The 17,654-nt window shown below is 35.6% G+C and overlaps 2 protein-coding genes and 1 pseudogene across 2 annotated transcripts; 2 read left to right on the plus strand and 1 right to left on the minus strand.

Annotated features, from left to right (window-relative positions):
• Window positions 1-116: 116 nt before the first annotated feature.
• LOC145638296 (wall-associated receptor kinase 5 pseudogene) lies at window positions 117-5,017 on the minus strand (annotated as a pseudogene).
• An 883-nt stretch (window positions 5,018-5,900) lies between these two features.
• LOC145638307 (uncharacterized) lies at window positions 5,901-9,865 on the plus strand. Its single transcript, XM_081689276.1, has 6 exons — window positions 5,901-5,926; window positions 6,382-6,614; window positions 7,624-8,136; window positions 8,368-8,517; window positions 8,701-9,140; window positions 9,251-9,865. The coding sequence occupies exons 1-6, from the start codon at window positions 5,901-5,903 to the stop codon at window positions 9,863-9,865; spliced, it is 1,977 nt and encodes a 658-aa protein (XP_081545402.1).
• A 940-nt stretch (window positions 9,866-10,805) lies between these two features.
• Window positions 10,806-15,213, plus strand: LOC145638316 (putative disease resistance protein At1g50180). The gene is made up of 2 exons (XM_081689288.1): window positions 10,806-12,550; window positions 13,995-15,213. Exons 1-2 carry the CDS (start codon window positions 10,806-10,808, stop codon window positions 15,211-15,213), a joined length of 2,964 nt encoding a protein of 987 aa, XP_081545414.1.
• Window positions 15,214-17,654: the final 2,441 nt, after the last annotated feature.

Below are 17,654 nucleotides of genomic sequence, written 5' to 3' on the forward strand. Positions count from 1 at the left end.
AAAGATTAACAATTTAAAGGAAACAACATAAAGCAACCCAAAACATCTAACTATATATACATCCGGATTATGATGGCTTTTCTTCGTATATTCCTTAATCATGCATGACTCAAGCCTTAGCGAGGGTGGTTCATTTCGTTAATCATATCGATTTGCATTGTGTACTGTCCAGTCGTGAATTCTCCAGTGCTTGGATTACCATTATAATTAGCATTCGAGGGCATCGGATAAAGATCATTTTGATTTGTTAAATTGCTTGTCTCGTCCTGATGGCTCTGATCGGTCCAAGGATGCCTATTTTGACTCCTTAATCCTTCGAGTTCAAGGGCCACTTCCTTCATAGTTGGCCTATTTTCACCCACGACGTAAAGACATTTCATTGCTAGATTCGCCATTGTAATTAGTTGCTCTTCGTCAGCTTCCCTAACCAACTGAGGATCAAGGATTTCCATCAATCGACCTTCTTTAACTGAGAGAATAAAATATATTGCCAAATTTCTCTCTTCCATTTTCCTTTCTATGGAAAGAGGCTTTTCTCTTGTTAAGAGTTCAGCAAGTAGAACTCCGAAACTATAAACATCACTTTTCTCGGTCAGTTGACTTGTTTGAAAATACTCTGGATCCAAATATCCTAACGTCCCTTGAACTAATGTTGTCACCTGAGTTTGATCAATTGGAACCAACCTTGAAGCCCCAAAATCAGATATCTTAGCCGTATAACTTTCGTCTAATAAGATATTGCTGGATTTAACATCTCGATGAATAATTGGTATTGAAGCCGCTGAATGAAGATATGAAAGTGCATCAGCAGCCTCCGCAGCAAGCTTAATGCAATTAGCCCAAGTTAGCCAAGACGTGACACCCTTATTTCTATGGATATGTTCAAAGAGAGTACCATTCGAGATAAATTCATATACGAGCAATGGAACCTCGGTTTCAAGACAACATCCTAAGAGTTTAACCACATTTCGATGGTTGATTTGAGTTAGAATAACAACTTCGTTTATGAATTGCTCAACTTGTGTTTGATCAGTAACTCGAGATTTCTTAATTGCAACTTCACGACCGTCCTTAAGAATTCCCTTGTATACTGTACCATAACCACCTTTACCTAAAATACGATCTTCATGATAATTATTCGTTGCTTGTTGTAGTTCTTCAATAGAAAAGATTTTCGATGAGTCCATAGTTCCTCCACTAGGACGAAGTTGTTGGCTCAACAATACTCCTCCATTCTGCTCAAAGAATTTCTCCCTTTTTTTCATGAGTTTTCTTTTTTTGGCGATTAAATTTATGAAACAAAACGTTAAAACCAACAGGGACCCGAGTCCAAGGCCTATTCCTGCACAAGCAATTTTTGGTATAATATTGTTAGCTATCATCGATCATAAATTAAAATATATATTGTTCAATCAATGAAAAAGGATATAATAATCTACATTCTATAATTTTGTAGCTTCATCCAAACTCAAGCCGAGTCACGAGCATTTTGAAGTCATAATATCAAATTTAAACTACCAAAAACTTACTTTGATTTTAAAATTAGAATATATTCTATGTAACAGCAAATTGAATTTAACCTTTTTTTTTTAAAAAAAAAATAAAGTTAGCTTCTCAAATATATTTTTTTTTTGTTGTTTCACCCGTTTCACCCTTTGAGCTAATCCGGATTCGATGATCAGTTATGGGTAGCTAGGTTCTAGTCCGCTCCCAATTGTTGTTGTGGGAATTGTACACAGATCCTTCCTACCCAGTCTAGTCTCAATCACTACTACACTAACAATCAATTGGTATATGTTGTTAAATACTTAATTTTCTCTTATTTTACACGCGTAACCTAGATGTTATAATATTCAGAATAAAAAGTAACAAAACTAATTATGAGCCTACTTGGGTCTTTCATGAGATCTCAAGCTGAGCTTCAAATTGTTGGGTTTTAACTCGTAACACATAAATTGCATCATAAATTTACAATATATATATATATATATATATATATATATATATATATATATATATATATATATATATATATATATATATATATATATATATATATATATATATATATATATATATACTCCAATTCGTAATAAAGGAATTACCTAAACCAAGCTTCGAAAAATTTGATTTAGGCTTAAAACAAGGGGTGCCACCATCCTTCCGCCCATTTCCACTATATCCTTTAGGACAAGAGCATCTGTAGTTGCCAATGGTGTTCTCACAAAAATGTGTACAAGGTTTGCTTGGACCCTCACACTCATTAATATCTGCCAGAAGGAAATAAATAACTAAAAGTCAGTAATATGAGAGATGATCTTTGTAAAAAAAAAAAAAAAAAAAAAAAAGAGATGATCCTCTAATAATAGTTATTGAGGAAGTGAGGATTTGAAGGGTGTTTTGGTAAACAAACTTACTATTTGAACATATATTTGTTATGTCTTTGCACCAAAGATCACAATTTTGTTTTAAATGAACAAATATACGTTGTAGGACTTGTAGTATACAAATTGTGACACCAGAAATGACATTTTTTTTCCTCTTCCTTATAAAAAGATATGCACTTTTTATATAATTGTGATTCACTTCTATTTCGAAATAATATAAAATAGGCCTGGACAACCCGAACGCGGAGGAGAAGAGTTTGGTCCACCAACTAGGATTAGGAGATTCCATATACTAAAACCAATTGGCAATAGTTGGAGTTACTCCTCTACCATATAAAGTGGGCTACAATGGGTTTCAACACTCCCCCTCACATGAAAGTAAATTAACCCAAGTACCCTTAAAAACAAAATAAAACTTAAAAGGTCATTTTTCACAACTTTTCACTTAAAAAGTCTTTTTATAAAAAGTCGACCAGCCACGCTCTTAAAAGACAAATTTTATAATAAGTTTTGCTGATAATTTTTGACAAATCATATGGTAGGGTATCAATCGGGTTTGGTTTTAGATTCGGTTTATCGGTTTTCGGTTTGTAACGGGTAGGTTTTAACGGGTTAGAATTATTATCGGGTCAATTCGGGTCGGTTTTAAATAATTTCGGGTCGGTTCCGTTTGGTTTATTTTTATTACAGTTTCTTTTCGGGCCGGATTCTAATTCGGGTTGATCGAATTATAATTGATTCGGGTCATAATCGATTCGGGTCAAATTCGGTCGGTTTAAAAAGAGGGTTTGTCAGTTTAAAGCAAGTTTTGGATCAAAACATATCGAGCCCTAATCGGGTCAGGTTGTAATCAATTCAGGTCATAATTGGTTCGAGTTGAACTCAGTCGGTTTGACAACTGGTTTTGCCAGTTTTAAACGGATTTTGTTAATGTATATCTTCTAGTATATCCTCAACATTCTTTTATTAGTTATTCTAGTAAATTATACGGAGTATTAATTAGTTGTTTAGCTTTATGTCCCTTTTTTGTATAATGATTTTCAGGATATAGTAATAATAACAAATCTAGAGTTAGCTTTTGATTTAGATTTTTTAAAATACAATATAATGTTCCATATATAAGCCATTACTCGTAAGAAAACGATTACATCAAAATTCCAAACCTTTTCAATATAAATTCTTCGTAATTCAAATTAAACCCTTTTGTTATATTATTGATAAAATAATATAACAAAAAAAAAAAAAAAAAAAAAAAAAAAAAAAAAAACTCTACGGTCATAACGGGTTACAACGAACTTATGGATTATAAATGGTTCGGTTATAACCGGTTACAGGTTGTAAACGTTTCGGTCATAACTTATTACGAGCTATAAACGATTCGGTCCTAACCAGTTACACGTTGTAAACGATTTGGGTTTATCGGGTTTTTGTCGGGTTTAAATGGTTTTGGTTTACAATGGGTCGGATTGCTATCAGGTTCGGAAATAGTCGGTTTCGGGTTGTATCAGTTCGGTTTGATAACGGGTACAATTCATTAACGGTTCTTAAAAATTCGGATTGCTTCGGTTTCAGGTTTTAAAAAATCGGATCGACGGGTCGATATACGGTTTTAAAATAACAGGTTCTTAGCAGTTTGGTTCCTCTCCGGAACAGTTCAAAGTGGTTCGGATTCACCAATTCGGGTCAAACAAATTCGTTAAATACTATAGACGCTAAGTTAATAAACAATAAGAGAGCTAAGAAAGACGGAGTAAAAAAATCCTTAAATTGGAGAAATATTGATGATTACTATCATTGAAAATTAAACTGAGCGATTTCGATTTAATTTGATTGTTTAATTTAGAGCTTTAGCAGTTTAGTAATGAAAAATACTGACCTATTGTGCATCCAGGACTGAGATAAGGGTTACCCTCGTAACCAAGCTGACAGTTGCAACGGTACCCGGTTTCAGCGCCGCCACCAACGTCGATGCAGTGGGTATTCTCCTTGCAAGCATAGCCGGACGTATTCTGCTGAGCTTCTTGGCACGTCTCATTAACACCAACGTACCAATCCAGCACCACCGGAACATTGTCAGTTGTTCTTTTAATAAATGCTGCGTTGTTACCAAAAAGGTCAGCCACATTGAAGGTGAATTTGTTTACTTCTGCTAAGAAAGCAGCGCTACAATATGACATATTATTATTGACTGGGTATTCAGTGGCATCAGGCTCCATCATCATCACCATGTATTTCAATCCTTTGTTTGTTGGGATCGCAGTTTGGCAGCAACCTATCCCCAAACACGACGTATCATTCTGCTTAAGCATATCAGCCTCCGTAGTAGTACACGTAGCTACGCAGCCACTAACGGCTGGGTCAAGTTCTGTACTACTTGACATCATTATAGCCAAATCATCATTACAACCAATTCCAATAAGCTTGTTTGCAGTGTCCGATAACACAAGCGGTGAAGAGTTGAGATCAATCTCTATCCCTGCCAGTTCTGGTTCTGGCATTGTGGATCCTACTGCCTGCCCTTGTTGGTAGCATCTCGTGGTCAACACATTCCTAATTCGCATCTGGCCCGAATGAGATATATCTATGATCTCAATGTGATTCGGAATACTTATTGGTCGGACAATTTCCATCATTTTTAGCTTTAGATGTCTTAAGACTTATGGCGAAATTCAACCCAAAGTTATGGACCCTATAAGTAGTTTTTAATAATCACTAAACGATTTTTCAACTGAAGCAAGTTGGGATAGTTGAGATTATTATTGAATCATTTAGTTGATGAATTATATAAGTAGCTTAATTAAGCTTGACATTAAGGCCGGACTTGGTTGCACAACAGTCCAACATTCCTTTTGTCCACTCATTATCAAGCAAGTTGCTGTTTTTTTCTATATTTGACGTGATCATCAGTTCGTTTACCCATTAAATTAGTACCTATTGAGGAAATAATTTGTGATGTTTGTGTTTGTTTTGAGGGGAATTGGGGGGCGACGTTTTCCACTTTTGTTTTGGAATGGAATGTAATGTCCCTGCAACTGTTGACCTTGGCTCATTTTAACTTCCAACACAACAAACATTGACTTTCCTTCTTTGTTTGAAATTAATACCTTTTCCTGACCTTTAGAGTTTGGATGTATAAACGTAGTATTTATTTTGTTCAGAAGAAAACAAATACTCCATTACTATACATCATGTTTGTCTCACCCATAAGATTGCACTATATCCATTAAATTTGTTTTTGCAAGTATTTTTATTAGAAAGTAACGTATATATGTAAGCCATTTTTTATAAAAAAACAAATTATTCATTTTGTGGTTGTACTTGAGCTATTAAGGGGAAAATATATCATTAATTGAAGCAAACTTGATGGGATATTGATATTGGTATATATGAGACAATTTTAGTGAGATGGAGGTAGTATTAAATACATAATCATTATCAATAACTATATATGAGACAATTTTAGTGAGATGGAGATCGTATTTTAGTGAGATGGAGGTATTATTCAATAACGATATGTGGTTCATGCAAATGTTCTTGATGTTTGTTCCTATTTTTTTGCCCCATTTGATTTTTCATGAGAGTTTTCTTTTTCTCAATCTTTGTCATTTTCAAAAAGTGTCTAAAAGTCTGTATTTTTGCAAATGATGCAACTACAATAAACGGAGGGACTAGTTGACTAGTTCTACTGAAAAAAAAAAAGTCTTTGATAAACGCAATACTTAGGTTTTGTCAAACATTTGGGCATGGGTTCATTCAAATCTTGGGCTTAACATAAGAAGAATTCATCTAATCATTGCCCATTGGGCTGGCCACCTTGGCAATGATAGACCATACATTCATTGACTTTTAATTTTGAATTAGATAAGGTCATCAAAATTGAAGATTCCTTAAAAAAAAAAGAAAAGTACCGAGTAACAAGTTTTATTTTCTTATTAATTAATCTAGTTTAATAATGCAAAAATGCAATTACAAATTTTAAAGACATTGTCATTAGCTATGAACTATTTAACTCATGCCACAATTATAAAGAGGAGTCAACGACAGCAATTGCACTAGCTGTTTCAGTTTGGCTCGAGAAACAGCTCAAAATAGTGAAGTACTCTCCCACTAGCTACTCAGATAGAGATATCAACATACAGGCCGGATTCATGGGAGTTTGGTCATCAAAACCTCAGGCCGAAGGCGACGTACGTAGCCAAGAGAGTGACAATGGTAGCGCTAGATTCTGTAAGTTTAATTTGCTCTTTTTTGCATGCAGATTTCTTATCCTATAATTAGTGTGAATGCAATCACAATTAGTTTTATTTGATTTGGAATTTGGAAGTTGGCTTTCAACTACTTGTATGGTTTTGCTTGCTATGCTTCACTGGTCTCAACCATAAATTTTTTCTTAACTTAGTACTCCAAATTAAACGATCTAATTCTAGTTTATTCACTTATTACATACAACATGTATCAAATTTTTATGAACCTAAGAACGAAGAATTGATGTTATGTTCAATAATATCAGCAAATTGGGGAAATTAATTCTTCTTTAAAATGTACATTATTGTATCCAAGTTTTGAGATTCCTTATAAAGTCAAAGTCAATTACTCAATTAGCCAATGGAGAGGGAGGGCATCGCAAATCCATTAATTTCACGTTTCATCAATAATGCATGTAGTAATTATTATTTTTATGCATCGTTATTGACTTGATTAACCAGGAGAATGAATTATGATTGCTAAAGGCTGTAAATGAAATTTCTTCCAAGTTCTAAGAAACGAAATAATGTAAATTCTGCCGGAAAATACATAAATAAAAATATGTATTGCCTATGCTCTTTCTGTTTTCTATGCTTTTCAAATACTAAAAAAATAAACAATAATGATGTGAATTAACGGTTCTAAATTCACCAATTAATGATTAGATCAGGTAATTAGTGATACTTATACGTAAATACCTATTTGAATTAAAATGGTTATTAAAAGTTGATTGAATGCTGAGGACTAGATTGAAGTAGATAGATAGGTGAAAATTACATATAACTCCAATATATCATCAACTTATATGATCGACAAGACTATAATAGATATATACCTTAGCTTTGTGTAGCACTTCTAATTGTTCCAAGTTCTAATGTGCAAGGCTATAATTCATTTTAACTATTAAGCTTGTCAAATAGTGTATGCAATGTCTTGATCAATTTTAAATATGAAGTATGCTATATTTAATTTTTTCAAATGACATTTCCAGATCGACGCCCAAGAGGGCGAGTGGAGAACAAGTTGAAGGATCTTGGAGGTTACTTGCCATTATACAAAGCCGTGGTTAAAGGTGAGTGGAATGAAGCCAGGAAATTTTTGGACGACGATCCTGAGGCATTGACAGCTAAGATCACCATAGCTTCAGAAACAGTACTCCACATCGCGGTTGGCACAGGGAAAGATCTTGAATTTGTGGATAAACTGATAAAGAGGATGTCCCCTGAAGATTTGGCACTCACTGATCAAAATGGGGAGACTGCCCTTTCAGTAGCTGCAGTGGTTGGCAACATTCGAGCAGCTAAATTATTGGTGAGCAAGAATCCTGATTTGCCTAATATTTCAGGCAAATCAGGCTTGCCTATTCATAGGGCTGCACAGTATGGCCAAGAAACAATGACCAGGTATTTATTGGATGTTACTAGAGATGACATTGAGTCGAGTCCTTTTGCAGGCGAATCTGGTGGTAAACTCCTCATTGACATTATTACTGCCGAATTTTTTGGTGAGTTCATCAAATAATATTGAAATTTCTTTGATTATTTACTGTCAGTCCACATATACAAGTATAAAAGGTTGAATGTTTTGTAATATGCTTAATTATGAAATGTTGGGACAATTTAACAAGTATTTTCATTTGAGCAAGAGTATTTAACAAATAACAATGCCCATAAAATTCTATGGATGATCAGTTGAAAATGATTTTTAATTATTTGATCTTTATGAGTTTAATCAGGCATTGCTCTGTATTTGGTTGGACGGTACCCGGAGATGGCCACAGCTGAGGTACATGGTGTAGGTTCACCCTTGTCTGTGCTAGCCAGAAAGTCTAATGCTTTCCCCAGCGGTGCTGTTTCACGTTGGCATTTACTATTCGATTATCATGGTATACATGCTATTCTATTCAAATTTTAGCCTTACTGTTAAGAACACATTCTAGATTGATTTTCTAACTATTAGAATATTTCAGAAATAATTAGCAACAGAGTATTCTTAATTAAATAGCTATTTACATAATTTTATGTATGTATTAATATTAAGCACTGCTATTTTGTTGTTGCTGTTGCAGTTAAATTTCTTCAACAAATCCAACAAAGAGCACAAATGCAACATAACGCACTTGAGCTAGTAAAAAGCTTGTGTACGGAGATACTAGAGTTAGATGATGCCAAAGCCTTCTCTTTACTTCAACAACCACTTCTGATCGCCGCGAGGTTAGGCACTCATGAAATCATAGAAGAGATTGTAGAGGCATTTCCCCCAGCAATTTGGGCTTCAGATGAGGAGAATCACAACGTTTTTCAATTAGCTGTCTTACATCGCCGAGAAAATGTTTTCAATCTTATATATCAAATGAGTGATTATTACAAGCATCTAATTACAAGATATATAGATCACCCACATGATAATAACATATTACATTTGGCCGGTCAGTTACCATCTTCAGACCGGCTTAACCTTGTCTCAGGTCCAGCTTTACAAGTTCAACGAGAGTTGCAATGGTTTAAGGTTTGCTTGCTGATTCTGCTACCACTTTGTTCCTGTATTTTTCAAATTGGTACAACAAAAGGTACAAAAGCTAATCATAATTATAATGCATATTTTGTTTATGTTTTTAGGAAGTGAAGAAGTTTGTGCAACCGGGTCAAAAAGAGGCTATAAATAAAGATGGAAAAACCCCATGGATGGTCTTCAGGGAGGCACACCAACAACTGATGAAAGACGGGGAAGCATGGATGAAGACTACAGCACAATCATGTACAGTTGCCGCGACACTGATTGCAACAGTAGCGTTCAATGCAGGACTACATATACCTGGAGGTAATAACAACCAAGACGGCCAACCCCTATATTCTTACAAACCTGCCTTTGGTGCATTTGCTGTGGCAGACGCGATTTCCCTTTTCTCTTCAGTCACTTCCATCCTTATGTTTCTGTCAATCCTAACATCACGTTACTCAGAAGATGACTTCAGAATTGCACTGCCAAGAGGGTTGGTTGTTGGATTGAGCATGCTTTTTATTTCCATATTAAGCATGATGATAGCCTTCAGCTCAGCAATCTACCTTGTGTTCGGTCTTGAGAGGGCTAGGACCGTGATTCCTGTGGGTTCGGTTCTTGTGCTGCCAGTCACCTTGTATGTGTTATTGCCCCCTCTATATCAAATAATTTTCAAGTCAAAAATTATTGGCCCTGGCATTTTTGGCAAGCAAAGCGCCCGCATACTTCACTGAGTAATTAATTTCATACGATTTTGTAAATGTTGCATCCACGAAGTATGGAAAGTGATGACATATACTACGTATATTTTTTTCATTTCTTTTATACAGATATATGTACAATTACTTGCAACTTTAATCATCCTATTAGTTGGAATGGAAACTAGTGCTATTTTTGACAATGAAAAGTTGTACTCATATTATTAGCTATTTTTCTTAATTTATCATACAACGAAATAGTCACAAAGGAAAAGGTTGATTTGTATATATCGAAGACCTTTTACATATAAACACGAGGTAGCCTCACTAAAAACAATCCTACTCCTAAAGGAAAATATGAGAAAACCTTGGTTTTCAATATTATTATGCGCCAATACATAATTTTTATTACGTATAATAGGAGTACGTTTTTATTTGATCTTCTCACTCACTGTTCATTTGGTCAAACATAGCACTAATCATGTCCTCTGTCCCACTTTTTAAACCCCTAATATAATACTCTTCCTACGTCTTTGGAATTATTGAGTACATGTTATATACTCACACTTGCTATAATTCTTATTGGAGAACACCTTGTGGAAGTCTGCTTAGTTTTGACTTTCGCCAAGATCTAAAAAGTCAATTCTTCCTTGCCTTAATCAATGAATATTCCCAATCATGGTGTTCATACAGCTATCTCCTCCATGTTTCTCTCGCAATTCCAACTATGAAGATCGTGCTTATTGGATCCAGCTGGCCACTTATTTGGTATACTTCTGGGTGAGCGAGACAAAGTAAACACCCAGCTAGTAAGAGATTTTTTCAACTTGGAATCCGTCTTAGATTTTTTACTGCTGATTTGATTGTATAAGTGTGTAATGAACTAAAGTAAAAACTGGAGGGCCTTAATTATATAGGCACGACCCAAAGAGTGAGTTGAACGGGAGTTGTGAATCGTGAGGGTGGGCTGGTGGAGATGGCTGAATCCGCGGTGTCCTTTGCTGCAGAACACATCGATACTCTGATTCTTGAAGATTCCAAGGCTTTATATGATGTGGAATCTGAAGCAAAAAACCTGCACAAAGAGCTGAGGAAATTGGAGGAGTTCCTTGATTCAGTAAGAAACAAGGAGCCGAGAAACATTGAGCAGGTTCGGTCCTCACTGGCCGATCTTGGAAGGATTGCTTATAATGCTGAGGATGTTGTGGATACGTTTGTATCCGAAACTGAAGGCAAGGTATTTAGAAACCTGATGCCACGCGGCCTCTTCAAGTCCTCTCGGGTTCAACAGGCCTCCAACAAGATCCAGATGCTCCTAGAGGAGATGAAAGAGGTAAAGACCAAGTTGAAAGATCAGTATGATCATGAGCGTGGTGAAGGATCGTCGAATACCCCAAAGAAGAAGTTGAGGGAGGCACAAGTCCATGGTGCACTGGCATTCCAGCAAGCTCATCTCCAAGCTGACAATGAATTTGTCGTTGGCATTGATGATGATGTGAATAGGCTGATTAAGTTATTAGTCGGAAAATTGGATGAGCATGCCCAAAGTCGCAGTCAGGCTAGCTCCGAGCCAGTTGATGTGCTTGCCATTGTAGGAATGGGTGGTTCTGGCAAAACTACCATTGCTAGGAACATTTACAAACACCAGAAGATCAGTAAGCATTTCAAGAAACAGGCATGGGTACCGCTCTCTAAAGAATGGGAGTGGAACTCATATCATGAGAAAGTGCTAATGTCCGAACTTCTTAGACAATTGGGAGGCAGTGGAACTGGAAATAAACTCCTCGGAGGCGTTGCTTCCACAATAATTTCTGGTCATCAAGATCAACCAAACGATGAGTCCACTGAAGTCTTTAAGTTGACCAAATCACGGCTCCAATATCTACTGAGCAACGAAAAATGCCTAGTAGTGTTGGACGATGTATGGCACTGGGAATATTTCCAGAAGATCCTCCACAACTTATTGATCAGTGATGAGGATGAATCTTCTAGTGTCTTTACGACCACTGGAACCAAGATAGTAATCACTACTCGACAGCATCTGCAGCTCTCTGCAGACACCGACTTGAAATGGCAATGCCATTACACACGATTCCTCAGCGATGAGGACAGCTGGAAGCTGTTTAACGAGATGACTAAAAGCAATGAAAGAGAGCTAGCTAAGGAGCACCGGGGATTGGCTATGGAGATGTTAGGGACATGCAAAGGTCTGCCATTAGCCATAGTGGCATTAGGAAGACTCCTTAAGATAAAGGACACTATCCAGGAATGGGAAAGGGTGTTTTCTCACTTAGACAGCGAAGAGGGCATGCATCTATACAGGCCAGTAAATGATATCTTGGCCTTGAGCTATGATGAGCTGCCATTTTACTTAAAGCCATGCTTTTTATACTTGGGACTCCTAGCAGAAGATTCCACCATCTCTGCAGGGTCACTGAAGAGAATGTGGATTGCTGAAGGATTTGTTAAACGGAAAACAAAAATCAACGAAACGCCTGAAGATGCAGCAAATAGACTCTTGCAAGAACTAGTAGAGCACACGATGGTTCAAGTTGTGACCAAAACTTATGCTGGAAAAGTCAAGACTCTCCGCGTTCATGATATAATGAGGGACCTTTGTATTCTGAAAGCCCAAGAGCTAGACTTCCTCACCATTTTTGCTTCAGATGCTGATCAAGGCACTGGGACTCATTCATCACGCCGAGCTGCAATCGACTTCAGGTATGTATACACTTTTCTGCCTTTCTTTTCCACCTAGTGTCATATATGGTAATTAAACCAGGAAATTCCCTGTTTCTCATGGTGAGAAACAAAATTTGTTTCTCATGGGGGCATTTTCGTGAATAAATCAACAACTTTTTCATTATTGTGGGCTCCACAGTTGAGTAAAGTTGAATAAAGTTGTTGGTTTATTTACGAAAATGCCACGTGAGAAACAAGATTTGTTTCTCAGCATGAGAAACTGGGGCATCCTCATTAAACCGTAACTAGAGGGAACGAAGTAGTGGTGACTGGTGAAACCCCAAAAAGGAGTAAGGAAGGAGATCCTAATCGAATTTCTGAAGCAAGCTAAAAGGTTTCTTACATTAAGATTTGTAGCAAATAAAATGTGCATTGCCAATAACTTCAGATTAATTACTGCATCATTTCTACTTCTTTACAAGCTTCATGACCAATTTATGGGATTGCATACAGTTTTGTGATCAAATAAACTAGATATGGTATGGGCATTGAAGTTCATACAATGCAAGATATTAGATGTATAATTGTGACAGTTTCACACTAGTTTACTGTGGTTCGTTTAAAAAAATAACCTCTTAAGATTATTACCATCAACAACAAAAGCCACTCAATCTCACAATAAGGGATCATTGTGAGACTTCCTCATACAAAATTTTGCATTGAAGTTATTGCAGTCATTTGCAATATTATAAGTACATAAGTATTCAAAGTCTCTGAACTAGTCAATTCTCATAAGCATTTGCTTACGAACCAGGAAATTTCGAGGAAATAGCACACTATAAGGAATGACCTTAGTTGCCTGCATTATTTTACTGTTGTTTGCTAGTCCATTGTGAAAATTAGCCTGCTAGGCTGTATAAACAATTATGGAATGTGTAAGCATTAGATTCTCGCCCCTCAATTCTAAATAAGTACAAGTGGCTATAGAAGATTAATTAGTATCTGATTTTAATAGTTTATACATAGTACTTATTTATTTCTACTTGCACTATTAGTCTACATCATAAGATGTATCCTGATGATGACAGGTTTTGTATGAGTTGTCTGACTTTTTCAATTCTTATCTTTGTGATTTCTATTATCTCTTAAAATGTGACCATAAACTATAAAAACAAATAATAAATAAATAAATGATAAAACTAATACTGTACTTCATAAAATCATACATCATTTATACAGTTACCTTAATCAAACTTACAGGAGGCTGAGACACTTCTGATTTAACACTGCATTACTGCAATAAGTGCAGTGGACACTTTGCGATGTTCTTACATTGCTTCCCTTCTCCATGCACCTGCAGTCCTGCACACATATATTCAAAACTTTGTTATTGTTCATAATTCCTTCATATATTATAAGTTCTATAATATACAGGATATTCTATGACTGAAACTAATTTATTTATGTACATATTTCCATGCAGCAAATGTTCCAAACCCCTTTCGGCAGATAACTCTCATCTTAGATCATTACTGCTTTTCGCGCAATCCAGTGCTGGTGTTGGAGTTGGCAAACATGTTAGTAGAGTGAGCCGGCAAGGTAAATTGGACCTGGCCTTAGTATGCGAAAAGTTCAAATTGCTAAGGGTCTTGGATATCATTGGAGTTAAAACCTCGGATAGCACCATGCCAAAAGAAATAGGCAACTTAATTCACTTGAGGTATCTAAGGATACGATCAACAAACATACGAGAACTCCCCAAGTCAATTGGGAAATTACGGAAGTTATTGACCTTAGATTATTGGGATATATCAGCTCATGATAATGAAGTAATAATACCTAATGTCTTGTCAAAGTTGGAACGTCTTCGACATCTTTTCCTTCCGGGTGATTCAACAAGTAGCACATTGGAGGACTTGAAGTTGGATACTCTCAAGGAGCTACAAACGTTATGGGGTGTAAAAGGAGGAAATTGGATACTAAAAGAAATTAAAAACTTGAACTCCGATCTTAAAAAGCTATGTATACAAGGGATATCAAGTCTTGAACAATTAGAGGCAGTGTTCAACTGCCCTCTGATCAAAACATATGATCATCTCTATGCCTTGGCTTTGGATTGGTATGGGCAGTATAGCTTCTCATTGGAGTTGCCTCTAAAAGCGTTATCTTCAAAGGAGAACCTGAAAAAACTCAAGTTGATGGGAAGAGCACCAGATAGGTCAAACCCAATTAAGTTTCCCTCTAGCCTTGGAAAAATAGAACTGCACTTCACTCAGCTTGAGGAGGAGGAAACTATGGATGCTTTAGGAAAGCTGCATAACTTAAAGTTCCTACGATTAGCCAAGGACTCGTACATAGGGAGTGAATGGATTTGTAAGGAAGACTCGTTCCCAGCACTTGAGGAATTGAAATTATCTAATTTGCCGAAGTTAAAAATATGGGATATGAAAAGGAGGACAATGCAATGTCTTAAAAAGATGTTAATATCCTCTTGTGCTAGTCTAGAAAGAATGCCAAAAGAAGTGAAGTTCATAAGTACTATTGAAACCTTGGAGATAGCACGCATGCCAACTGAATTCAACAGTAGATTCAGAAAGGCTAAATCATGGGATTCAACTAGTATTGGAGGCGAAGATTTCCACATAGTTCAGCACATCCCTAACATTAGAATTCGAGATTCATGTGCCCCATTGTTGTTCTAGCTCATAGCTCATACCCCAACAAGTAAGTTTCATGGAATAAAGTTTCTCTTTGGAAAAAAAAATACAGATTTCTGGTATAATCAATCATATTGCTAATATTGAGTTCAAATGTACTAAGTTGAAACAAAGTAAAACCACAAAAAGGAAACAACATTCACAGTACAGGGGGTGGCCAAAGCCTATGCCGGCCATCCCCTGGCCCTGGTGTTGTCCCTGCAGCTAGAAATAATTGCAACCAAGAGTATCTGGTCTTTGTCACTTCCTCTGACTCAAAAAAATTTGCAATACTTTGACCAAAAAGCTCTCATATTATTAGTCAAAGTGTTGCAATTTTTTTTGAAATGGAGGGAATATATTACAATCTTCATTGATTCAGAACATCATTTTAAAACATAACAATCATTGGAGAAACAAGTCAGAACTGCAAAGTTTAGGTATTTTGAAATGTTTTACTCAATTTTACCTAGAAACACAATGAATATATTGCTAATTCACATTATTTGAATCTGACATTATCCCTTATCACTGACTGACAATGTTCTGTTTCAGGAAGTAAAGAACTAGAGATTCTGGAGCATTAAGAATTTATGAGACAGCTACTTGTCATGCAGAATGTTGGACAATTGGAGGGCAAACTATTACAACTCATTTGATAGGAGGTAAAATTGAGGTGACTAATGGTAATGAATTGATAAATAATTTGGCAAGGAAAGTCTCTGACAATGCTCATGGTAATACAACTCCACCTGTAGCTGTGAAATAATCTTCATAACTTCTCATTACCTCTAAAAGTGGTACAGTAGGAAGCAACGGATTAAAAAAAAAAAACAAATTTTTTCCTAGTTCCTACAGCCAGAGTTGCATTACCATGGACATTTACATTGAATTTTCCTCACCAAATTACATACAATTTCATTACCATTTCCTGCCGCCTACAAGAAGAACCACAAGCTACTAATGGAGTTAAGTAATGTCCCTCCTGATCCCTGACTGAAAAAACTAGATCGGAAGGACTTCATGAGTTCTTGCATGGGTACTACTCATGCAGATCGAATGGGATTCATTGAAAGAAAATTTGACAAATGTTCATGGCTACCATTCAACCGTTGAATTGAAGAAAATTGACTATAGTATCAGCATGATTGGCTCACCTTATTGATAACAAATTTCAAATTGGAAGTATTCAATCTTTACATATATCCTCTTAGTTTGAATTTTAATTTTGGCATAGTTACCTATTTAATTTTAAGGAAGCCAAGTCTTCTGCAATATTAGTTGTGTTGTTTTTTATTATTTTTTTTTACTTTAAAGCTCCTAAGTAACTTGGGTTGTAAATAGGTTTGTAACTTTGTAAGACATGTCAAGTTTGTCCATTTTGATTAATAAAGATGAAAGTTTTGAATGTATCATCTTTTAAAGACCCCTTTTTAAGGTGCTTAACTATATCCTCATTCAAGTGCTCATACGTACTGCATGCTCACTGCATAATCCTCCTCATAGGCTATTAGGCCATTTTTTTGGTGCTACAAGTCCATAAAATTTCACCCTACCCTAGAATTGAGGGAGTAATCCCGTAAACTTATATGTTAGTCATTTTCACTCCTTTTCATCAACGTGTGACAATTTACATATGAATTCTTCTCTGTAACATAATTAATGATCTAAGTTCATAATCAGAAATTGTGGAACACTATATTATGAAAGGGATAACGTATTACTTACTTCACTTACATAAAGTTACAATACTTGACTTTTATGTTCATTAATACACAAATCTGACAATTAACATCTTTAATTATCTAATTTTGTAGTAAAAAAAAATTAAAAGGAGATGAGTCAGTAGACTTTTCCTCCATGTGTAGATTTTGTACATGTGACTACACTATATATATTACGAGTGATTATTAGAGTAATAGTACATATTCTAATATCTTAATTTTATACGAAGTATAAATTTAGGAATGTATAACAAAAAAAAACTTATTATTCTTAATATTTTTATTTTTACTTACAAAATCACATGTTGATCAGTCTATACCATTTTGCTAATTATTATATGCTTCACTAATTATCCACTTATATAAGTCATTCTGTCTCTGGGAAATCTGACATACAGAATTGAAGATTGAAGAACTCTCTAAAACACAGCACATAGGAAGACAATTACGGTACACCTAGGCCATGTGAAATGATTCATGGAGCTTTCTTTCTTAAATGGAATATAATACTATAATAGTAATAGACTTTGTTAATCAGATGGATTAAGACTTACTTCAAAAAAAAAAAGATGGATTAAGACTTAGTAAACAACTAATCATCAATCAGATTAGTCAATCTTGATAAATGTGCCTCCTTGTAATGAGAAGACAACCCGTCTGAATAATAATTTTAAAACTCTTTTTAATAATGAGGGTACCAAATTTCTTATTACAATTTGTAGT

The sequence above is a fragment of the Chenopodium album genome, chromosome 1 (assembly GCF_948465745.1).
Source record: "Chenopodium album chromosome 1, dcCheAlbu1.1, whole genome shotgun sequence".
Classification (NCBI taxonomy): Eukaryota; Viridiplantae; Streptophyta; class Magnoliopsida; order Caryophyllales; family Amaranthaceae; genus Chenopodium; species Chenopodium album.